Here is a 19,186-nt window from a genome sequence, read left to right as displayed (position 1 = left end):
TGCCTCTCCCTTTAAGAGTAAATTATTCTGGATTGCTTCCTTTTGTGTTGCCCGCCTTCCTAAAAGAGAGAACAGCACTACCTTCTGTCTCAATGCCATTTATCTCTCTATCTTGTACGATGATATAATTCACCACTGAAGTATCAGGTGCCCCCACAAATCATGAGGCATGTGCCCAAAAATGCATTTTTCTTTCTCTCTCACTTCTGTTTAGTGTACTGGGGACAGTTTTTGTGATGGTATTATTGTGGGAGGGCTCGGTGGGATTTATGTTTTGCTCTGAAAGCGCTGAAGTTAGAAGTCAGCCTGATGTCTTTCAGGAATGAGTTCCAGGGTCAGTTGCCAGAGGCGCTGTCTCCTGCATACACGAATTTCACTCTTGAGGTGGACATTTCAGTTGTTTTGCTGGAACGTAACTGTCATGGAAAGTCATGGTCACAGAGGCAATTTGGAGTAATCCACTGGAGATCCCAGCTTTGGGGACTATTGTCCAGTCACAGGTATGAAAGCAAAGGAAACGTCCTCTTACTGTAGCTCTTCAGCAGGAGCAATGACCTTAAATCTGCCTAGGGAAAAGTTCCAAATCCCAGAAGTCTGCTTGATAAGGGAACCTATAGGAAGCTGGAAGGCACTTTACAGATACTTGCCACAGAGTGAGTCCTGTAAAAGCTAACTGCACGATGAGGATACAGACTGGAATTTATGGTTATGGAGGGGGAGGGAGATAATCCTGCTTTCAGAGTAGAAATTACATAAAAGTAAGTCAGTCATTCACATGCACCTCTGCACTTCAGATGGGGTTAAGTCCTCATAAATTTTCAAGGTCCTGTCCTGATATTTTAAGAACATGACTTGTTGCCAAAGTTTGGGGTGGGGAAGGAGAATGACCCGCTAAAAATAGCTGCTGGGTAGTAGCAGAAGTTTGTACTTTCCCATGCACAAATATCTGGAGTTTTCATATGTGAGTGACTTTATATAAACAGTGGATCACTATTACAGTTGTTAAATCACTGTTCTGCAGTTCTCTTATGGAAATGGATTTGACTTACTATACTACTTGTCCTTGAATTTAAACAGAAATGTAGAGCATTTTCCTCTGAATCAACTCTCCTTCTGAAAAGATGTAGTTAAGTGTGAAGTCTGTCAAAAGAAATGTGAAATATTGTGAGTTTAAAAAAAAAAAAACCTTAATGGCAAGGCTGCTTTTTAAGGGCACAATGAAAAATGGTGTTCTGATCTGTCCTGATGGATTCATTATCTCCATGACTGCAAATGGCGCTGGTGTCTGTCAGTGGGCATGATCAAAAGCTCATTGAAGTCAGCGGCAGGACTCTCTTTGACTCCAGTGGCCCAAAAAGAGCTGCAATTTTACTGATACTTCCCTGTAGAAAGCCCTGAAGCTGTAATAAAGCAAATCCTCTCTACTTTAGGTTATAAGATCGCTTCCAATACAATCCTGATTTTGGACTTTCTATACATAAAACTTTTACACTGAAATTTCTCAGTCTGAGACCAGATAGGGAAAAATAAATTTCAGTGTCTTGTCCTTTTTAAAATTGTTGTCTATATTTTGTCTGCTTTTACTTCACAATTATTCTGTAAAATTAAACTCATTATGTAGGTCCTAATAAGGATTTATGCTTTGCAATAGTGATATAACTTCTAATAGTCCCTTTCTCCATTGCAATGGTATTTTCAAGCCATCAGTGTAGTAAAAGGAAGTTCTCATATTATTTAAGTGTAATCAGTGGCACTTTTAACTGTTGAGTCTTTCTGTTTATAGTAACAATACTTTCTGTTTGTAGTAAAAATGCTGGCCAGTGCCTCATGACGCCTGTTATGTGTTGTCATTGTTTGAGTGCCCCTGACCTGCTAGTGAGATTTATAAGGTTCTTCAGATGTTTGAAAACACTTTTGTAATCGCTATTGAATAGGTGGGAGCACTCTGATAAATTTTAAATTACAATTTTTAAAGTTGCTTAAAATCAAGTTCCATGATATTCGGAGTCCCATGAGATCTTTCAGAGGTGGTGGGTGGTTATGCATTTGTTTAATGAGCTTGGCACTGTACAACAGAAATGATTCCTGTCTTGAAGAACTTGCAGACTAAGAAGTTGTCATTTATAAAAAGGACTTGTCTCCTGAAGGGAAACTGTATAAATTTCCAATCATTACTAGCCGTGGTTCACCTCCATTGTTTACTCCAGGGGGAATTCTGTGGGCCCATGGAGTTCTTTGCTTTCCTGCATAAAGTGACAGGGAAGCAAAGGGAAACCACGCCCCAAACAGAGGCGAGGCATGGGGGTACATGGGGTCACATGCTACTGCCCCCCTCCATTTCTGCAAGCACAGAGCTGCCCTGCTGAAGGAGGGTGCCACTCAGTTCTGATGATTCTGCAACTAGATGCCGCCTCCTGGGTCCTAGTGCTGGTTGTGCTCCCATTCTGTGTGCTGTTGTCTGTACAACAGTGAGTGCCCGTTGTGGGGTAGTGCAAGAGGGGTAGGGTGGAGGAAGAGGGTGAGGTTGTGGGGATGGGCAAGGAAGCAGTGGGGAAGGAAGGGGATGGGTAGGGCAGGGGGGAGAGGGTTGTGGAGTGAAGGGAGGGGCAGGAGAGAGTGGGTAGGGGAAGCGGATGGGGCAGGGGGCAGTAGAGAAGAGGAGATAGGGGAATCGGGGGTGGGGAGTGGGAGCCCAACATGCAGTGTCCCCAGCAGTAGCTGCAGTTGGGGCTCTCCCATTAAGCAGGCCCATCGAACCCCCATCCAGACAGACTCCCCCTCCCCTGCACCTTGACCATCCCCATGAGCCTCCCGCACCCAGACCCCCACACCACTGAGCCCCAGCCAGCTGCACCCAGACCCCCACCTCACCAAGCCTCACTGCCTCAGCACCAGGGCCCCCCAAACCCCCCACCCAAGGCCTAACCACCTTCACCTGGGGCACCCTTTATTCCCTGCAGAGCCCCTGTGCTCAGATCCCCCACTGAGCCACCCGCCTCCATATTGCCCCACACAGAACCCTGTCAACACACACGTGGATCCCTCCACAGTAAGCCCCTCTACCCTTGGATCCTGCTGGGCTGAGTCTGCCAGCCCACACTTTGTACAGAGGGGCAGGCCCAGCCCTAGCACTACGTCAGGGTCCGATGCAGCCTCGCGACCGAGTCCATGTCCCTGGGAGTAGTGGGGGAGAAGTGGCTGCAGGGTGATCTCCCACCTTCATGCAGCCAATGGCCCGTGCTGCCATACTGGAGCCTCCACCTTTATTTATTGACCAATAAAATTTGCAGAATTTTGCAATATTTTAAAATATTGTGCAGCATTCCCTCAGGAGCAAATGTCAGGGGCCTTTGCATGGAGTAGCTGATGGCATTTTAACAACCCTTTCATCTAACTCTGCTTTGGTGAAGGTGTATGTATTGCATTGCTTAAAACAGCAGCAGCCAGTCCACACTAGCATTTCTGATTTTGGAACTGAATGACAGGGTGAAACAATGGGAAAGGTTTGCAAAAATTTCCTAGTATAGGTAAGGCAAAAAAACTCAAGAGAACGGCCATACAGATTAGCAGCACTTCCTGAACAATAGAGAGATAATATGGTTCAGTCCCATCTATGTGGATATTAGAATGAAATTTAAAAGCCATCTTTTAGCTCAAGGTAAAAGACATAAGCAAAAACTTTATTTTTAGCCCATTTATACCCAGGCTAGGCCTGGCAAGAACACAACACACTGGCATAAGTTTGAATTCAGGTCACAATAGCCAGGCTGAACATTTTCATAGCATGGCTGAACTGCGAGCAAGTTTTAAAATGATTATTGAACTGTTATTTTTATAATCTAGATGAACCCTTCTGCCCTATATATATCAACTTTTAACCAAGCCTGTAGCTAGTGACATGTTTTGTGTTCATATGCAGCACACCTAACTCTTGGTTAGTGTTTATGGCAGCTAACCCTGTGGCGCCCTTACCAGTGGCGTAGGTGTGGTATTCTTGTAGCAAGATGATGAAAAGCCGTTTTGCTGTATTGTCATGTCTGTGTGTCTAGGTCAGCAGTCTTTCCTCCTTCCAACACTCTGTAGAGTGCAGTGACTCATTGCATCACGGCTGCTAGAGAGATAGTGTTACCCAGAGACAAGGTGGTGAGGTGATGTCTTTCATTGGATCAATTTCTGTTGGTGAGAGAGAGATGCTTCCAGGCTACAATGCCAATAAAAGATATTGCCTCACCCACCTTATTTCTCGAATACCCTGGGACCAACCCAGCGCCAGCAACACTGTTACACAGAGGCAGATGCACAAACATACTTGACGTGTTTCTTATGCAAAAATTGCCATGTGGCCAAAACCACGTGTGTTAGAACCAGGTCAAATGAATGTCAGAGCTCAGTAACAAAACCTGATTGAACTTGTAGGATACATCCGCACTGCAGCTGGGGGGTGTAATTCCCAGCTCAGGAAAAAGTAGGTCTAGATCTGATTGAGCTAGCACACTAAAAATAGCAGTGTGGCCAGGGCAGATCGGGCTAAATGCCTGAGCACGTATCTAGGGTCTCAGGTGGGATTATTGTCAAGCAGCTACCCAAGCCACCTCTGCCACTGAGGCCACACCATTATTTTTAACATGGTAGCTGAGTCAGAACCTGTCAGCATACAATACTCAAATAATTAAACCAGCAAGAGAGTCTCATGGTCCTAGTGATGGTACGAATTTGTGAGTCTTACAACAGGGTTCATTTTTCATGGTCATATTTTTCCCTTTAAAATATTAAAAAACATAAACAAAGAAAACTCTTGTTCTTCATCCATCTGCTCTTCTGCTTCCAATCAACCCATATAATCTTGCACCTTCCATACGAGAGCAAAAGCACATGTTGTTCTGAAAGAAACAAAAGAGAAGTTTTACAACAACATGTCTCTAACATTTGGTAAATTAAAGTAATTTAGTCTTTTGTTTGCTTTTGGAACAAATCACTAATAGAGTCTTTGTTAAAGCTAAATGGCGATATAAAGCCAAGATTTCAAATCCAATGACATTGCTCAATACCTCTGAAAATCAAGCCTGTTTCTTAGGTATCTTGGGGCTGGTCTGTACACAGGTTTTTGGGCTGGTATAAATAACTATTTCAGTTAGGAGTGTGATTTCCCTTCCCTTCCCCCTCCACACACAAACTCACCTGAAATAGTTTTACTGATGCTCTCCTAGTCTGGATACGGTTATTCCAATATAAAGGTGCCTTATATTGGTATAGCTTATTTGCCTTCCACACAGAAGTAAGTTATACTGCTATAAATACATAAACACAGGCATATACTGGTATTACTGCATCCATATTAGGGGAGTTGGTGCAGGTTACTGGTTGTATTGCTATGCCACTATAATTGATGTGAGTCAAATTTTGTGTGTATGAAAGCTTTAAATATGGGTTTAGGTGTCTAAAGCCTTGACTACACATACAAATTGCCCCATCTTGGTTTGAGTGTCCACACATGATGTGGTTAACGAAATCAGTTAAATCAGTGTAACTTTTCTGTGTAGAGGTCTATGAAAGTGCCAGAGAATTTCAAAGTAGTTGAAATTTGATTTCTAAAAAGATATGTACATTTCTGTACTGAATGCCTCCCGCAGCCTGGTTACACTGGAGATGGCATATATATCTGGGATTAGCTCGGTTTTCATTTTAGATTTGCCCTTCATCTTTAAAAAAAAAAAAAAAAGCAGTGCTAGTTTTAACATTTTATTTTAACCACTGTTTGATTTAAATCTGCTCTGAGGTGGATTAGATGATATGGTGATTAAAATGCTGGTGACCATCCTGCCATACCCAGGCTGAATTGGCAGTAGCAATGGTGGGAAATAGAAAAAAACCAAAGCCTACTGTAGACAACCCCCAAATTGCAGATTCTGGATGTTACAAGACCTGAAAATAGAAAATGACCTGGATATTTAGAAATTAAGCACCGGTTGGTAAACCTGCTGGCTGTGGCACTTCAGCTTTGCAGGTGTGTTTTTAAAAAAGCCCAACAACAACAAATTAAACAAAGCAACACAGAGATGTCAAACAGGAATAGAAAGAAGCGTACAGATTTGCATGGGAGGGAACACAGTAACATATCTTTATTGTAAACAAGGAAGGAAATATGCTTCTAGGATCCGATATCCCTCAATGGAAAACTTTTAGGAGACTTCACATATCCTTGCAGCCTTTGCTCTGACAGCCAATAAATGAAGGTGGTGCTTTCTATTCTTTAGTATCCTTGTGAGAACCTGCAATGGGAAGTCTGGCAGAGGGAGGGGAGCCAACATCATCTGGAGAAAGTGTAATTAAGAAATAAAACAGGAAGCTGAAGCTCTGCCAAAAACATAGCTTATCCCCTTCAGTTTTTAAATGTATGTATTGATCCAAAGGGAGTGGCATTCCAAATAAATTAAATTTAATTTAGTTGTGAAAGCCCTGCCTGTCTATAATGCCAACAGTGCCTGTTTTGTACAGTACTTGGTGTACCTGGCATCTAATACAGTATATTTAATTGTTTTAAGACTTCTTGAACCCTGCTGGCTATTTGAGCTACAGGGCACAAAGATGAAAAAGGGTCTGGAAAACAGACTCTAAACACAATACCTATTTCTCATTCATAGTAAGGTTTCTTCACACCACTCTGGCAGAAATCAGAAATTCATGAGAACCCTTTTTAAAAAAACAAACAAACAAGATTTGGGAATAATGGTAGGCAGGGCACAGAGGACTGAGGGAATGGAGGGGTAGTTTTCTATCCAGTCCAGCAAGGCTGAGGGATAGAATGGAAAGTCCCACATCTAGAGGATAAGAGAGCATAAATTAAGTGCCCCTCCGTTCAGTGGACAGGAAGGTTGCATTTTTGTGTGTGCATTCAAGTTTCGATATTGACTCTGAGATGTTCATCCACTAATTGGGGGCAGGTGGCTTCCCCCTAAAGTTTAGCAGAGGGCCGGGGGTGGGGGCGGGGAGGATCAAAATATCATGATTTGTTGTAGTCTCCAAATTTAATGTTTGGAATTAGCAAGAGTGTGGCAAGGAAGAAAGGAGAAATCTAACATGGAATGGAAGAAATGTGGTTCCATACAGGGCTTTTCATGCTCAAGGTGCTGTATTCCAAAGTGTTATCTGAAGCAAGCTATTGGAGTAAGACCAATGGTGATAATATCTTTCCAAAGCAGGCCGCAACCTTCAATTCTGGCTTATTTCTACTAGTAAAATGGGAAAAAAAGAAAAGGAGTACTTGTGGCACCTTAGAGACTAACAAATTTGTTAGTCTCTAAGGTGCCACAAGTACTCCTTTTCTTTTTTATGAATACAGACTAACACGGCTGCTACTCTGAAACCTAATAAAATGGGAGTCTCTCTTAGTTTTGGAAAGGATTTGCTTGCTGCTTAAGGTGAAGCCCTGTGACCACCATTGCAGCAAAGTCAGAATTATATGAGCAGGAGAGAAAGCATAAGGAAAGACAAGGACAGAAGCTGAATTGATCAGATCTCTCACTGGCACTCAATCTCTAGATTTCTCAAAAAATCCTTGAAAAATAGGTGAAGTCTAGAAGTATTTTAATGACATCTACTTCCCATTTGATTTTTTCCTACATTAGGTAAACTGATTCTAGCCTTTGCCTGTTACTTTTGCCTCAGTTGTTTACTGGAATTTAGTCTTTTTTTATAGGCCAGGCCGTGACTTATAGAGTGCACTGTTTAGCAAGATGTAATTTTCTGCAACTCTCCTTTTCTGTTTTCTCCTCTTTTCTCTGGTCTCTCTTTCTTGTGTGCACCCCTCCTTCTCATCTACATTAGCTCTTTTTAGTGCTCTGCTGTAGAGGAGGAAGTATTGAGTCTTTCTCTCTAATAGGAGATATTGAATTGCCTGTTTCTATCCTAAACATTAATGTATAACCCTGGGATTCAGACAGTGAGTGATAAGGGGGTATAACTGCTAATTCTATAGTGATGATGTCTGCATTATCTTTCAGCTACCACAGAACAGGATTGTATTTTCTTAAAGTTTCTGCTAGATAACAGTAGTCTGTAGTGTATAATACAGAGTTCGTATTCACATCAATTGTAACTGACCTGGAAGATATTTTTGTGCCTACTCTAGGTGTATTTTGATAGGAACATACACATTTTTCAGTGAGTAAAGATATTTTGTCAGCATTTTATGTTCTGCTAATGTTGTTGGAATTTATTTCCCTTTTAGGCCAGTATAGTAAGGGTTTGTCTGCACAGGAACTTAAAGGTGGCTCAACTAAAGGTGTGAAGTCCATGCATATTAACGTTCCACTCCACCTCGCCCCATGTGGATGCTCTCATTCAGGAGTAAAATGGCCTTAGTTCACAGCAGTTACACTGAATGAAGACCACTTTACTCATTGACTTCACACCTTTAGTTGATTCACTTCTTTCCTGAGTGTCCCCATGTTGACATGTCCTGAGTGAAGCACACGGTGCTGGTACCATAAAGGAAGACTGGGCCCCTCTGTCATTGCTATTGTGAGGAAAAAGAAAACAGTTCAGTCCTTAGTATTGCTTTTTGAAAAATAAAGTACAGTTAACTGTCCAAAACACAACAGATCATACTAGGGTTACTGCAGCATTTGGAGCCATAGTTAAAGTAAAAAAGAAAAGGAGTACTTGTGGCACCTTAGAGACTAACAAATTTATTTGAGCATAAGCTTTCGTGAGCTACAGCTCACTTCATCGGATGCTGTAGCTCATGAAAGCTTATGCTCAAATAAATTTGTTAGTCTCTAAGGTGCCACAAGTACTCCTTTTCTTTTTTGAGAATACAGACTAACATGGCTGCTACTTTGAAAATAGTTAAAGTAGTATTGTAGTTGTAGTATTTTAACCTGAGTGTAGAAAGGTTTATATTACATTTAAGCAACAATAGTGTGGCCAAATTTATCCCTGGTATAACTTGATTAGCTTCCGTTGAGCTACACTAGTGATGAATCTGTCTTTCGGTTATCGAATTTCTGCTTGTTAGAATTATGGCCCAGATCCTGAAAATTGCTAAGCACCCGAATCTCCCACTGAATGGAATACACCCTGGCATAGAGAGAAAATGAAAAGCCAAGTGATAAGCTTTCATTGTTGGTTGTTGCTTGGAAGATGCTGTGCTAGAGAAAGCTGTAAGAATGCTACATAGAGGTCTCAAGTAACAGATGTATACTACTTTCAATTCAGATAACGTGTTATTTTACAGATGGGCCCTGCTACACCTTCAAGTGGTTTCCTACTAAAGGCAATGTTCTAATACCTTTCCCACGTTACTCCATGAGTGGTTAAAATTAAATCATTTTGGTTGCCAGGACTACTCATGGAGTAAGATACTACGCAACATGAGTAGGAATATCGGAATTTGGGTCTTTTTTTTTTTTTTCCCCAGTTGGAGAGTATTCCTTGTCATTCATGGTTTCACGAGCCTAGTTCATATTACTAGCAAATTCAAAACAGATCTGACGACTTCCACTTAATCTCTTTGTGCCTCAAGTTCCTCATCTGTAAAATGAGATAAATACTTAAGGGTGTTGCAAAGGATTAATTCATTATTGGGTGAAACTCAGCCCATTGCAGAGGTCCTGCACAAGACCCTAAGTAACATAAGTCAACACTTATGCCCTTACTGCGATTCTAAAGTGGGGTCTAATTAAGTTGCACGTAAGCTCTTGTGTGTCCTCTGCATGGGTGAATTTCACCCTAATGCTTTAAAGCACTTTGAGCTGCTTGGATGGAAGATGCTATTGAAATGCAAAGTACTAGAAAGAGAGAGAGATTGTTTTTTAAAGAATCTAGCCTTGATCCCAGGATTTTAACAGTGATAACCTCATCTCCCATTTTCCCATCTGAGGCAAAAGTTGTAGAATGTAAAATACAGAACAGTATTTATGATCTGTTGTACAGAAAAGTCATACTCCAGAAGGAGTTCTCTTATAGATACTGAATGGTTTATTCATAAAAAGGACTAGTTCTAGTTTTAATGCATCTTGATTCTATACTTGACGTAATTTCCACACTTACTTAAATAAATCATCCAAGCAGCATTGGAAAGTGATTTTACTCAGCCATTCTGCCAACTGATTGAGTATATCAGTAGGTAGGCATGTCGATCCAAGAAAGCAAGCTTAACAAACAAGAATTTAAGTGATCTTCAAAAAAGAACTAGATAAGTTCATGGAGGATAGGTCCATCAATTGCTATTAGCCTCTGCCAGAAGCTGGGAATGGGTGACAGAGGATTGATCACTTGGTGATTACCTGTTCTGTTCATTCAGTCTGGGGCACCTGGCAATGGCCACTGTCGGAAGACAGGATACTGGTCTAGATGGACCTTTGGTCTGACCCAGTATGGCTGTTCTTATGATCTATCAATTATGCCGATATAAAAGATTATTGCTGTAATCTAACAATGCTTTATTTACTATTTTTTAAAAATACTGTAATATTGTACCTAACAATAGCGACCACACACAATTTTCACACTAAAAATAAGTTGGTTTCAAATGGTACTTTAATATGAGAATTTAATTGGCATTCTGTTTGTTTATACATATCTATTATCTGAAACTCTGGTATGAGCCACCATCATACATTTTGACTATACTGTTTCCATTATCCAGAATAATTATCCTATGTCTAGAAGACTGGCTTATTATTCATGCTATTTCTGATGTACTAACACTACTGCTTTATGCTCTTGAAAAGGACATTAATGATTTTTGTCCAAAACAGCTAATCCAGAGGTTCAGCTAATCTCAATAATGAATTAACAGTGTCCTGGCAACATCTGGAAGCAGGTATTCACAGTAGTTATGACTCAGGTCCCTTTTCAGTAATGAAAAGAAACATAAGATGGATAATCACAAATGCAAGATAATTAACTAGTTTAGACATTATGCATACATGACTTGTTTGGTGTCAGGCTTCCCATTTACACATTGTGGTTTGATTTCATTTTTTTCTTTAGTTGGGAGAATGTATAAGAAATCCTCATTGAAAGGTATTGGGAGAATAGATGAAAGAGGCCACTATTCTGGTAGCAGGGCATAAGGATTCACCTAGGGTAAAAATTTTATATAGGAGTGAGCAAGTATTTAAAAAAAAGAAATAGCAACAGGTTAAATATGATTTCTAAAATAGGAAGAAGGCAAGGGCTGGAAATAATAATAAACTCACATATGAAATAGTCATGGATTCAAAAAGAGCATAACAAACAAACAGCTAACTTTTCAGCATCAAACTGTTAAGATGTCAGCTTTCTGTTTAATTCTTTATTTTATATAACATTTAAATAAATATTTTTTCTTTGTAATTAGATGTGCTGATTAAAGTCTATTTTATGATACAGTAGAGTTTCCTATAATACTTTGATGAGAGCAAAATTTTCCCTTATAAAGTTAGTGTGGGACATTTTGAGAGGTACAAGCATGAGAAGATTAGTGGGTGTACGCATGCTCATAAATCTGTCATTTAATGCTCAAAATGATAGGTGGAAAATTTTCAATACATTAATAACATAAAAGCAGTTAAATTAAATTTAGTGCACAATACCCAATAGCCTCGTTCTCCTGGAATTTCTCCAACCTCTGCAATTTTTTCTATTTAATCTGTGATATTACATGATTGATTCTACATTAAAAGAATTTAAAAAAAAAATCTTAAAGAGAGAGAACCTTTTTTCCTGTGCTGACATAATAATTGTTAGCTTAAGAGAGTCTCAGTTCATGTAATGCCAAAATAATAAAGAGAAACTTGGAGGTGCTCTGAATACCAAGTGTTTGTACTCATTGTGTCTGTTGGATGAAGAATTATGGAAATGCATTGCACTTTACCCGAGGGTTTTTGAATGTCACAATTAAAAGATTATTAGGCATGGTCAAGCCCCAACTAAACAAACTAGAGGCTATCCAAAATTGGCCCCGGCCGAATCAGAAAAAGCAAGTCCGGGCATTCCTGGGTGTGGTGGGGTACTACTGACGATTTATTCCCCATATTGCTACCAGAGTGAGTCCCCTGACAGACCTGATAAAAGTCCGGGGTCCAGACATGATGAAGTGGACAGATGCCGCAGAGAAAGCATTCATGGATCTACGGACAGCCCTCTGCAATAACCCCGTGCTTATAGCACCAGACTTCAACAAAGAATTCATTTTACAAACAGATGCATTTGAAGTAGGATTGGGAGCTGTCCTGTCGCAGATGGTCAGAGATGAAGAACATCCAATCCTCTACCTCAGCAAGAAACTCCTCCCGAGAGAGCAGAAGTATGCTGTGGTTGAAAGGAAGTGCCTAACTGTGAAATGGGCCATGGAAACACTACGTTATTACCTTCTGGGACGACAGTTTACCCTTGTGACCAACCATGCACCTCTCCAGTGGATGCAGCAAAATAAAGAGAAGAACACAAGGGTGACCAGATGGTTCCTGTCCCTACAACCTTTCCAATTCACCATACAACACCGGGCTGGAAGCCACCATGGCAATGCAGATGGCTTGTCACGAGTACACTGCCTGACATCCCAAGTTGCCCAACCCCATAGTGTTGAGCGGGGGGGGGGGGATATGTCACAGGATCAGGCCAGATGGCTACAGGAGAGTGATAGAAGGCAGATATATTAGCCCCAGGTTAAGTAGGTCCCTTTTCCCTGGGTAAGGTAACAGGGAAGGTTCCAGAACAATCAGGAACCTTCTGGAGACAATTAAGACTGACAGGCTGATTAGAACACCTGCAGCCAATCAAGAAGCTGCTAGAATCAATTAAGGCAGGCTAATCAGGGTACCTGGGTTTAAAAAGGAGCTCACTTCAGTTTGTGGTATGTGTGTGAGGAGCTGGGAGAGCAAGAGGCACTAGGAGCTGAGAGTGCGAATGTATATGGTTGGAGGACTGAGGAGTACAAGCATCATCAGACACCAGGAGGAAGGTCCTATGGAGAGGATAAAGAAGGTGTTTGGAGGAGGCCATGGGGAAGTAGTCCAGGGAGTTGTAGCTGTTGCACAGCTGTTCCAGGAGGCACTCTAAACAGCTGCATTCCACAGGGCCCTGGGCTGGAACCCGGAGTAGAGGGCGGGCCCAGGTTCCTCCCAAACCTCCCAACTCCTGGTCAGGAGGAGTTGACCTGGACTGTCGGTTCATGAAAATGGCCAAAATGAGGGCTGCTGTGAAGCTCCAAGGAGAGCAAATCCGCCAATAAGCGCAAGACCCACCAAGGTAGAGGAGAAACTTTGTCACAATAGGAAGGTCAAAAGTTAATGCTTGTTCTTAATCTCTAACATAGAACCACAAGATGCTTGTGGGTTTTCCTGTCACACTTTGTATTTGAGTTTTTACCTTATGCCGCCAGGGGTGAGGTCTCAAAGAAATCCCAGTCAAGCCAGCATTTCAAAAGAGATACTAATGTCTGCCAAAAACATTGACAAAAAGAAGAAAATATATGGTGAAGTTAAAGAAACTAAATCAGTTCCATCATTTGCCAAGTCAATAATTCATATTAAAGTCTGTGAAACATCACTTGTACTAAACAGAGTGCAATGACCTCGGAAACCAGGTCATGACATTCTCCTCTGTTCAGGTTGCAACAAACAAGGTTGAGTTGTGCCCACACAGCAGCTATTTTCACAACACAAGTATATGCATCTGCGCATTTACCATGGTGCCTAACTGTGTTTGTATCTGTGTATTCTGGGGAAACATGGACAGCTGTCCTATACTGTCTCAGACGTAGCCAAAGTACATGCATACAGCAGCATGAGGCAATGTAGGACATCCCAGAGATAGGGTAAGAAAGAAGACTAGTTAACACAATTACATAGGCACCAGTTGAAATCTTATCAACAAAAATAAGTGCTAAAACCTAGTTATAGGAAACAAGTTACATGCCAGCCAGGCCACTGATATGGCTTAAATGGGGCTAACTGTCATGCTTACTATAGAGAGCATTAATCATGATATATGTGGACTCAGACCATGTGTAGAGCCAACCATTTTACTGCTTAAAGTTATAGTGTAGGTAGGGCCTAAATTCTATGAGTCTTAACATTTTTAGAAGCTCTGTAAATAAATAGTTAGCTTTAAATTTCAAAAACCCTGTGTGAGTTCAAAGATTGTACCTGACTTGCCTGATGGCCTCGCAGTAACACTTTGGGTAGGACAACACTGCAATTAAAAACCCACAGCTGACCTGCGCCAGCTGACTTGGGCTTGCAGGGCTCGAGCTAAGGGGCTGTTTAATTGAGTTGTAAAGTGTAGATCGGGGTCGGCAACCTATGGCACGTGTGCCAAAGACAGCACATGAGCCAATTTTTAAGGCCGGCAGCAGGCTGAGTGGGGCCAGTGGCCGGGACCCCGGCAGGCAGCAGCGTGCCATTAAAAATCCTGCCCATTCCGGCCCGCTCTTCTCCACCCGCCCCCGCGGGGGAAGAGTGAAGAAGTTTGGTTCTTCCAGCTGCTGCTGCAGGGCAGGCAAGTTCCCCCTCCCCCGCCTCTTCCCCCAGCATGCTGGATTCCTGCCCCTCCTCCTCTCCCTGCCACCGATCAGCTGATGGCCCTTGCAAGAGAGGGGGAGAAGCAGAGCTGCAGTCCGGGCAGGAGGCGAGGTGGGGACGGGGCCTTGGGGAAGGGGGTTGGAATTGGGGCATATCCCCTCCAGCCCCCTGCCGTGAGACGCTCTAGGCAGGAGGCTGGGAGCATCCCCAAGACCCTAGCCCACCCCCCCAGCCCTCTGCCCTGACCCTTGTACCCCCCTCACACACACCCAGCCCTCTGCCCTGACCCCTGCACCCCAACACATATCCAGCCCCCCCCACACCCCATGCCCTGACTCTTGCACCCTCCTCACACACCTACAGCCCCCTGCCCTGACTCTTGCACCCCCCCACATTCCCACCCCCATCCTGAGCACCAAACGGGAGCTCCTGCACCCCTCGCACCAAATGGGAGCTGCCCACGTAAGCACTCCACACCCAAACCTCCTGCCGCAACCCTGAGCCCCCTCCCTTATTCTAGCTCCTGGCCAGACCCTGCACCTCAACCCCCAGCCTGCTCCTTCACCCCCAGCCCTGTGCTCCGTGCACTCCTACCCTCAGCTCAGTGCCGAGAGAGAGGAAGAGAATGGGCTAGAACCAGGGAGAAGGTAGGTACCTGCTGTATGTGGGCAGGGCTGGGATCCCAGACTGGCAGCGGGCTGAGTGGCAATGGGCTGAGCCGCTCAGCCCAGCCGGTCTGGGGTCCCAGCTGCCGTCCCCACTCAGCCCTCTGCCGGTCTGGGGTTCTGGCTGCTGGTCCCTTGCCAGCCGGGGTCCTGGCCGAAGGCCTCACTCAGCCTGCTGCTGGTCTGGGATTCTGGCTGCCAGTCCCTTGCCAGCTGGGGTCCCGGCCGCAGGCCCCGCTCAGCCCGCTGCCGGCCTAGGTGAATGGCCCAGGCTGGCAGCGGGCTGAGCGGGCCAGCGGCATAAGATCAGCATTTTAATTTAATTTTAAATGAAGCTTCTTAAACATTTTGAAAACCTTGTTTACTTTACATACGACAATAGTTTAGTTATATAATATATAGACTTATAGAGAGAGACCTTCTAAAAACGTTAAAATCTATTACTGGCACGCAAAACCTTAAATTAAAGTGAATAAACGAAGACTTGGCACACCACTTCTGAAAGGTTGCCGACCCCTGGTGTAGACGTTCAGGCTTGGACTGCAGCCCAAGCTTTGGGACCCTCGCACCTAGAGCTAGAGCACCAGCCTCAGCCCAAATGTCTACACGCAATTAAACCTCGCCTTAGCCTGAACCAGCTGGCACAGGCCAGCAATGAGTTTAAGACCTCAGTTGAAATCCAGGCCTCTGTCTCACAGGCCTAATAATCAACTTTAGCCATGCCTCTGAGCTTCTTAAGACATCCTTAACTATGCTTTATATGTAAAATATATACAAAACTACTTTTTTTTCTGTTCCTTGTTTTACCTGAGAAATATCCGGGATATCTAATTTGCTCTCCCATTCTTTACTAAAGGACTCACTAGGGCATTAAATAATTGAAGTACAATTTTCTTAATTCTCAAATGAAGGGATGAGGATTGAGTCTTTCCCAAAGAAAGCTATTTTTCCTCAATGGTTGTCAAGAATTTGAGTTAAATAGGTTTTCTATTAAAAACACAACCAAAAACCAACACCAGACTGATTTTAAAAACCCTGCTCCTCTCAATTGCTCGGGGTTCAGGCCTTGTCTACACAAAAAAATTGTTCTGATTTAACTAAGTCCTTATCTACATGAGAAAGTTTTAGTAGATATACTAGCTATAGTTACACTGGTATAGTTACACCGTGTAGACACTTATTCTGATGTAAGAGATTACTTTTTTTCAGCTAACTTAAACTTCTTTTCCAAGTGATAAAACCTAAACTGAAAAAACGCATTCTAACACTGGAATAAGTTTGTCATCACAAAGGGAGGGGAGAGGAGGGTGGTTATGTTGGCATAATTGTATCCATTTAAATTCATACCTTAGGTTTTACTGAGAAATCTTTTCTATGTGGACAAGGTCTAAATAGCTTAAATTTAACTACATCTGTTTCTAACAAATATTATTTAAAAAGAGAGGTGGCCCACCTTTATATATCATAGTAAAGTCAAAAGGGCCCAACTTCTTTTGTCCTATTTGCATGTCACCTTTCAATGCACTACTGTAATGACTACATCATGGAACCTATGCTGGATGGTTCTTTATCATACTACAAGGGGGAGATTGCATCCATTTGGTAGCTCCAACCGTTTACAATACAGTAATAAAAGTATGTACAAAAAATCTAGGTAATCTAGTAAATGTACATTTACTGTGCATACTTTCTCCTTCACATCACTTCCAGCAGGCATAGGCATGCTAGCCCTCGTTAAGATAAAGCCATCACTGCCCCATTATTCCAAGCTATCAGCATCTTGTGGGTCTCCTCCTTTGTTTGCCTTTTAGACTGAGCTCCTTGATACAGGAACCATGGGCTCGGTTCCTCACGCTGACCATGTAAATGAGATGTGTTACAGGCCTAGGACCTGATCCACAGTTGGATCTGCACAGACAGACCTTTTGCATCTGTGTGGACACCTATTAATATCAGTAGTGTTCAGTGAAGCTCTAATTACATAACTGTGGTTCTGTTCTTTAAAAAGTGAAATCCCAGGCCCACTGAAGTCAATGAGAGTTTTGCCAGTGAGTTCAGGGGGCTAGGATTTCACCCCAGGACTGTAGCATGGCTTAGTCAAATTCTCTAAAATAGAACTCTGCTAATGGTTTTTGCTAGTGTGCGTTTTGGTTTGGAAGACACACGATAAATGTAGAGTTAAGTAACACTTTAAAATTTTAGAGTCTGATTTTCAAAAATTCAAGTGCACAATTGCATTTACCATAAATGTGTGTGCAAATTGTCCCTGATTTGTACATGCAACTTCTTTGTGTATATATTTTCTTTTGCTTGCACTTGTCTCTATCTTTTTGTTTTTTTCTTCTTGAAATACCAGTAAAGATTCTTGTATTAAAAAAAGAAAGCCAGTAATGAAGTTGCTTTCATGTGCATATGAAAAACAATCTGTTCTTTGTTTTAAATTCATGTAATGCCTTTCTGAAATTTAGATAATCAACTTCAGAAATTTTTCAAGTTGCATTTTTCTGGTGATTTAATCTTACCTGTTAAATAATCAGTTAAGTGCATAGAATTAAGTCTGAAAAATACTAAATGTTGAAACAAATGTATTTTGAAGTAATGGTAGAGGTTTTAGTCTAACTGATAAAAAAAAAAAAAAAAAGAGTTGATGCTGCCCTTCCATTCTGAGTAAACTGTGTGCTATGCATATATTGATATAAAGAACTCGTGGATATTCAGTGAGTCAGATTGCCTGGAAGGCTGAATATTCCAATCTTTCTTCTCAAAAAAGAGCACTCCCTTCATGGCATAAGAAGCTATTACTGTATTTGAATATAAGATTTGCTTTGTTTTTCAAAATCGAGCATTCAAGACACCTGAGGTTTGTAATATAAAAGTGCAACCCCCATGATTTCTGTTTTCACTCTTGTTTTATTTCTGACCTTAGCGTCTGGTGTGCCGTCCCTGTCACACGGGAGAGTAGCTGTGTCTGCATTAGCATTTTTGTCATTATTTCCCAGTGTTTCTCTACTATTGGTGCAGCTTCACCTGGACTTGCGTTTACAATGCAGCCAGGTACACTTGCTATATCTAAATGTTATCTTCCAAATTATACAAGGAACTTTATCCAACTCAGATATATTGATGAGTAGGACTGATGGGAGAGAAATCTCATGAGGTCTTTTGCCTGCTGATTTTTTAGTAACTAATTCCACATGGTTAGAAACATTTTATTTTTTCTCGTGTTGTTTATTCTCTCTGACCCTGACAAGATCCCTTCCACTCTGTTTGTCCTGATTTATACCCCCACTTGAGAATAACTATATTTGTGAATGATGTGACCTGGCCTTTCAGAGCGAATCAGTGCGGCTGCTTAATTGTCTGTGGGCATAACTGTTCAGTGAAGTCAAGTATTGTGGGGATCTCCCACAATGAAATTCCATGTCCTCTCCAGCAACCATGCTGACCTATACAGTTTTTCTTCACCAAGAACAGTTTTCTTACTTAATTAAATATCATCTTTCCCCTTTTATTTTCTAGGCATCTGAATTTCTGTGTTTGGAATTTGATGAGGCCAAGGTGAATCAAATGCTGAAGAAACTGTCAGAGATTGAAGAGAGCATAAAGGCGCTGACACAGACCACCTGACTGTTAAGATAAAGAAAGAGATTGTGACTCAGAACATAGCTGGCCTTAGTACTTGTTAATAATTTCTATTTTTATATATGAAATTGTTACCAATATTCTACTGATATTTGATCATAAAATAAAATAGTGTGAGCTCGGCTGTGCCACTCTGAGACTTGTGAGCACTTACTCAAACAAGAAATCCCATTGGATTTAATGGGGCTACTTGCTTAAGTGCATAACAGCTGAGTAAGGCTGTGCATAATCAAGCCCTACATGTTAGAGTAGTGTGGCTTTCCTTTTCATGCTTCTTAATGATTTGTCGACTCATCTTCTGACTACTCTGACTTGAGACAAATGCTGGGCTGCAGTCAGTATCCATGGGAAACTGGATGGCCCTGTGGC

General features: G+C 42.0%; 1 protein-coding gene across 1 annotated transcript in view; it reads left to right on the top strand.

The window, feature by feature from the left end:
- COMMD1 (copper metabolism domain containing 1) overlaps positions 1–18,954 on the top strand; it is a 114,670-nt gene extending 95,716 nt beyond the window's left edge. The window contains exon 3 of the mRNA XM_038394824.2: positions 18,695–18,954. Within this exon, the coding sequence (XP_038250752.1) occupies positions 18,695–18,802 (108 nt within the window). The 3' untranslated portion in view covers positions 18,803–18,954. The remainder of the gene's footprint in view (positions 1–18,694) is intronic.
- The last annotated feature ends 232 nt before the right edge of the window (positions 18,955–19,186 follow it).

The sequence above is a fragment of the Dermochelys coriacea genome, chromosome 3 (genome assembly GCF_009764565.3).
Source record: "Dermochelys coriacea isolate rDerCor1 chromosome 3, rDerCor1.pri.v4, whole genome shotgun sequence".
Lineage (NCBI taxonomy): Eukaryota > Metazoa > Chordata > Testudines > Dermochelyidae > Dermochelys > Dermochelys coriacea.
Note: the sequence above shows the minus strand (reverse complement) of the source record. Positions and strands in the feature narration are given on the sequence as shown.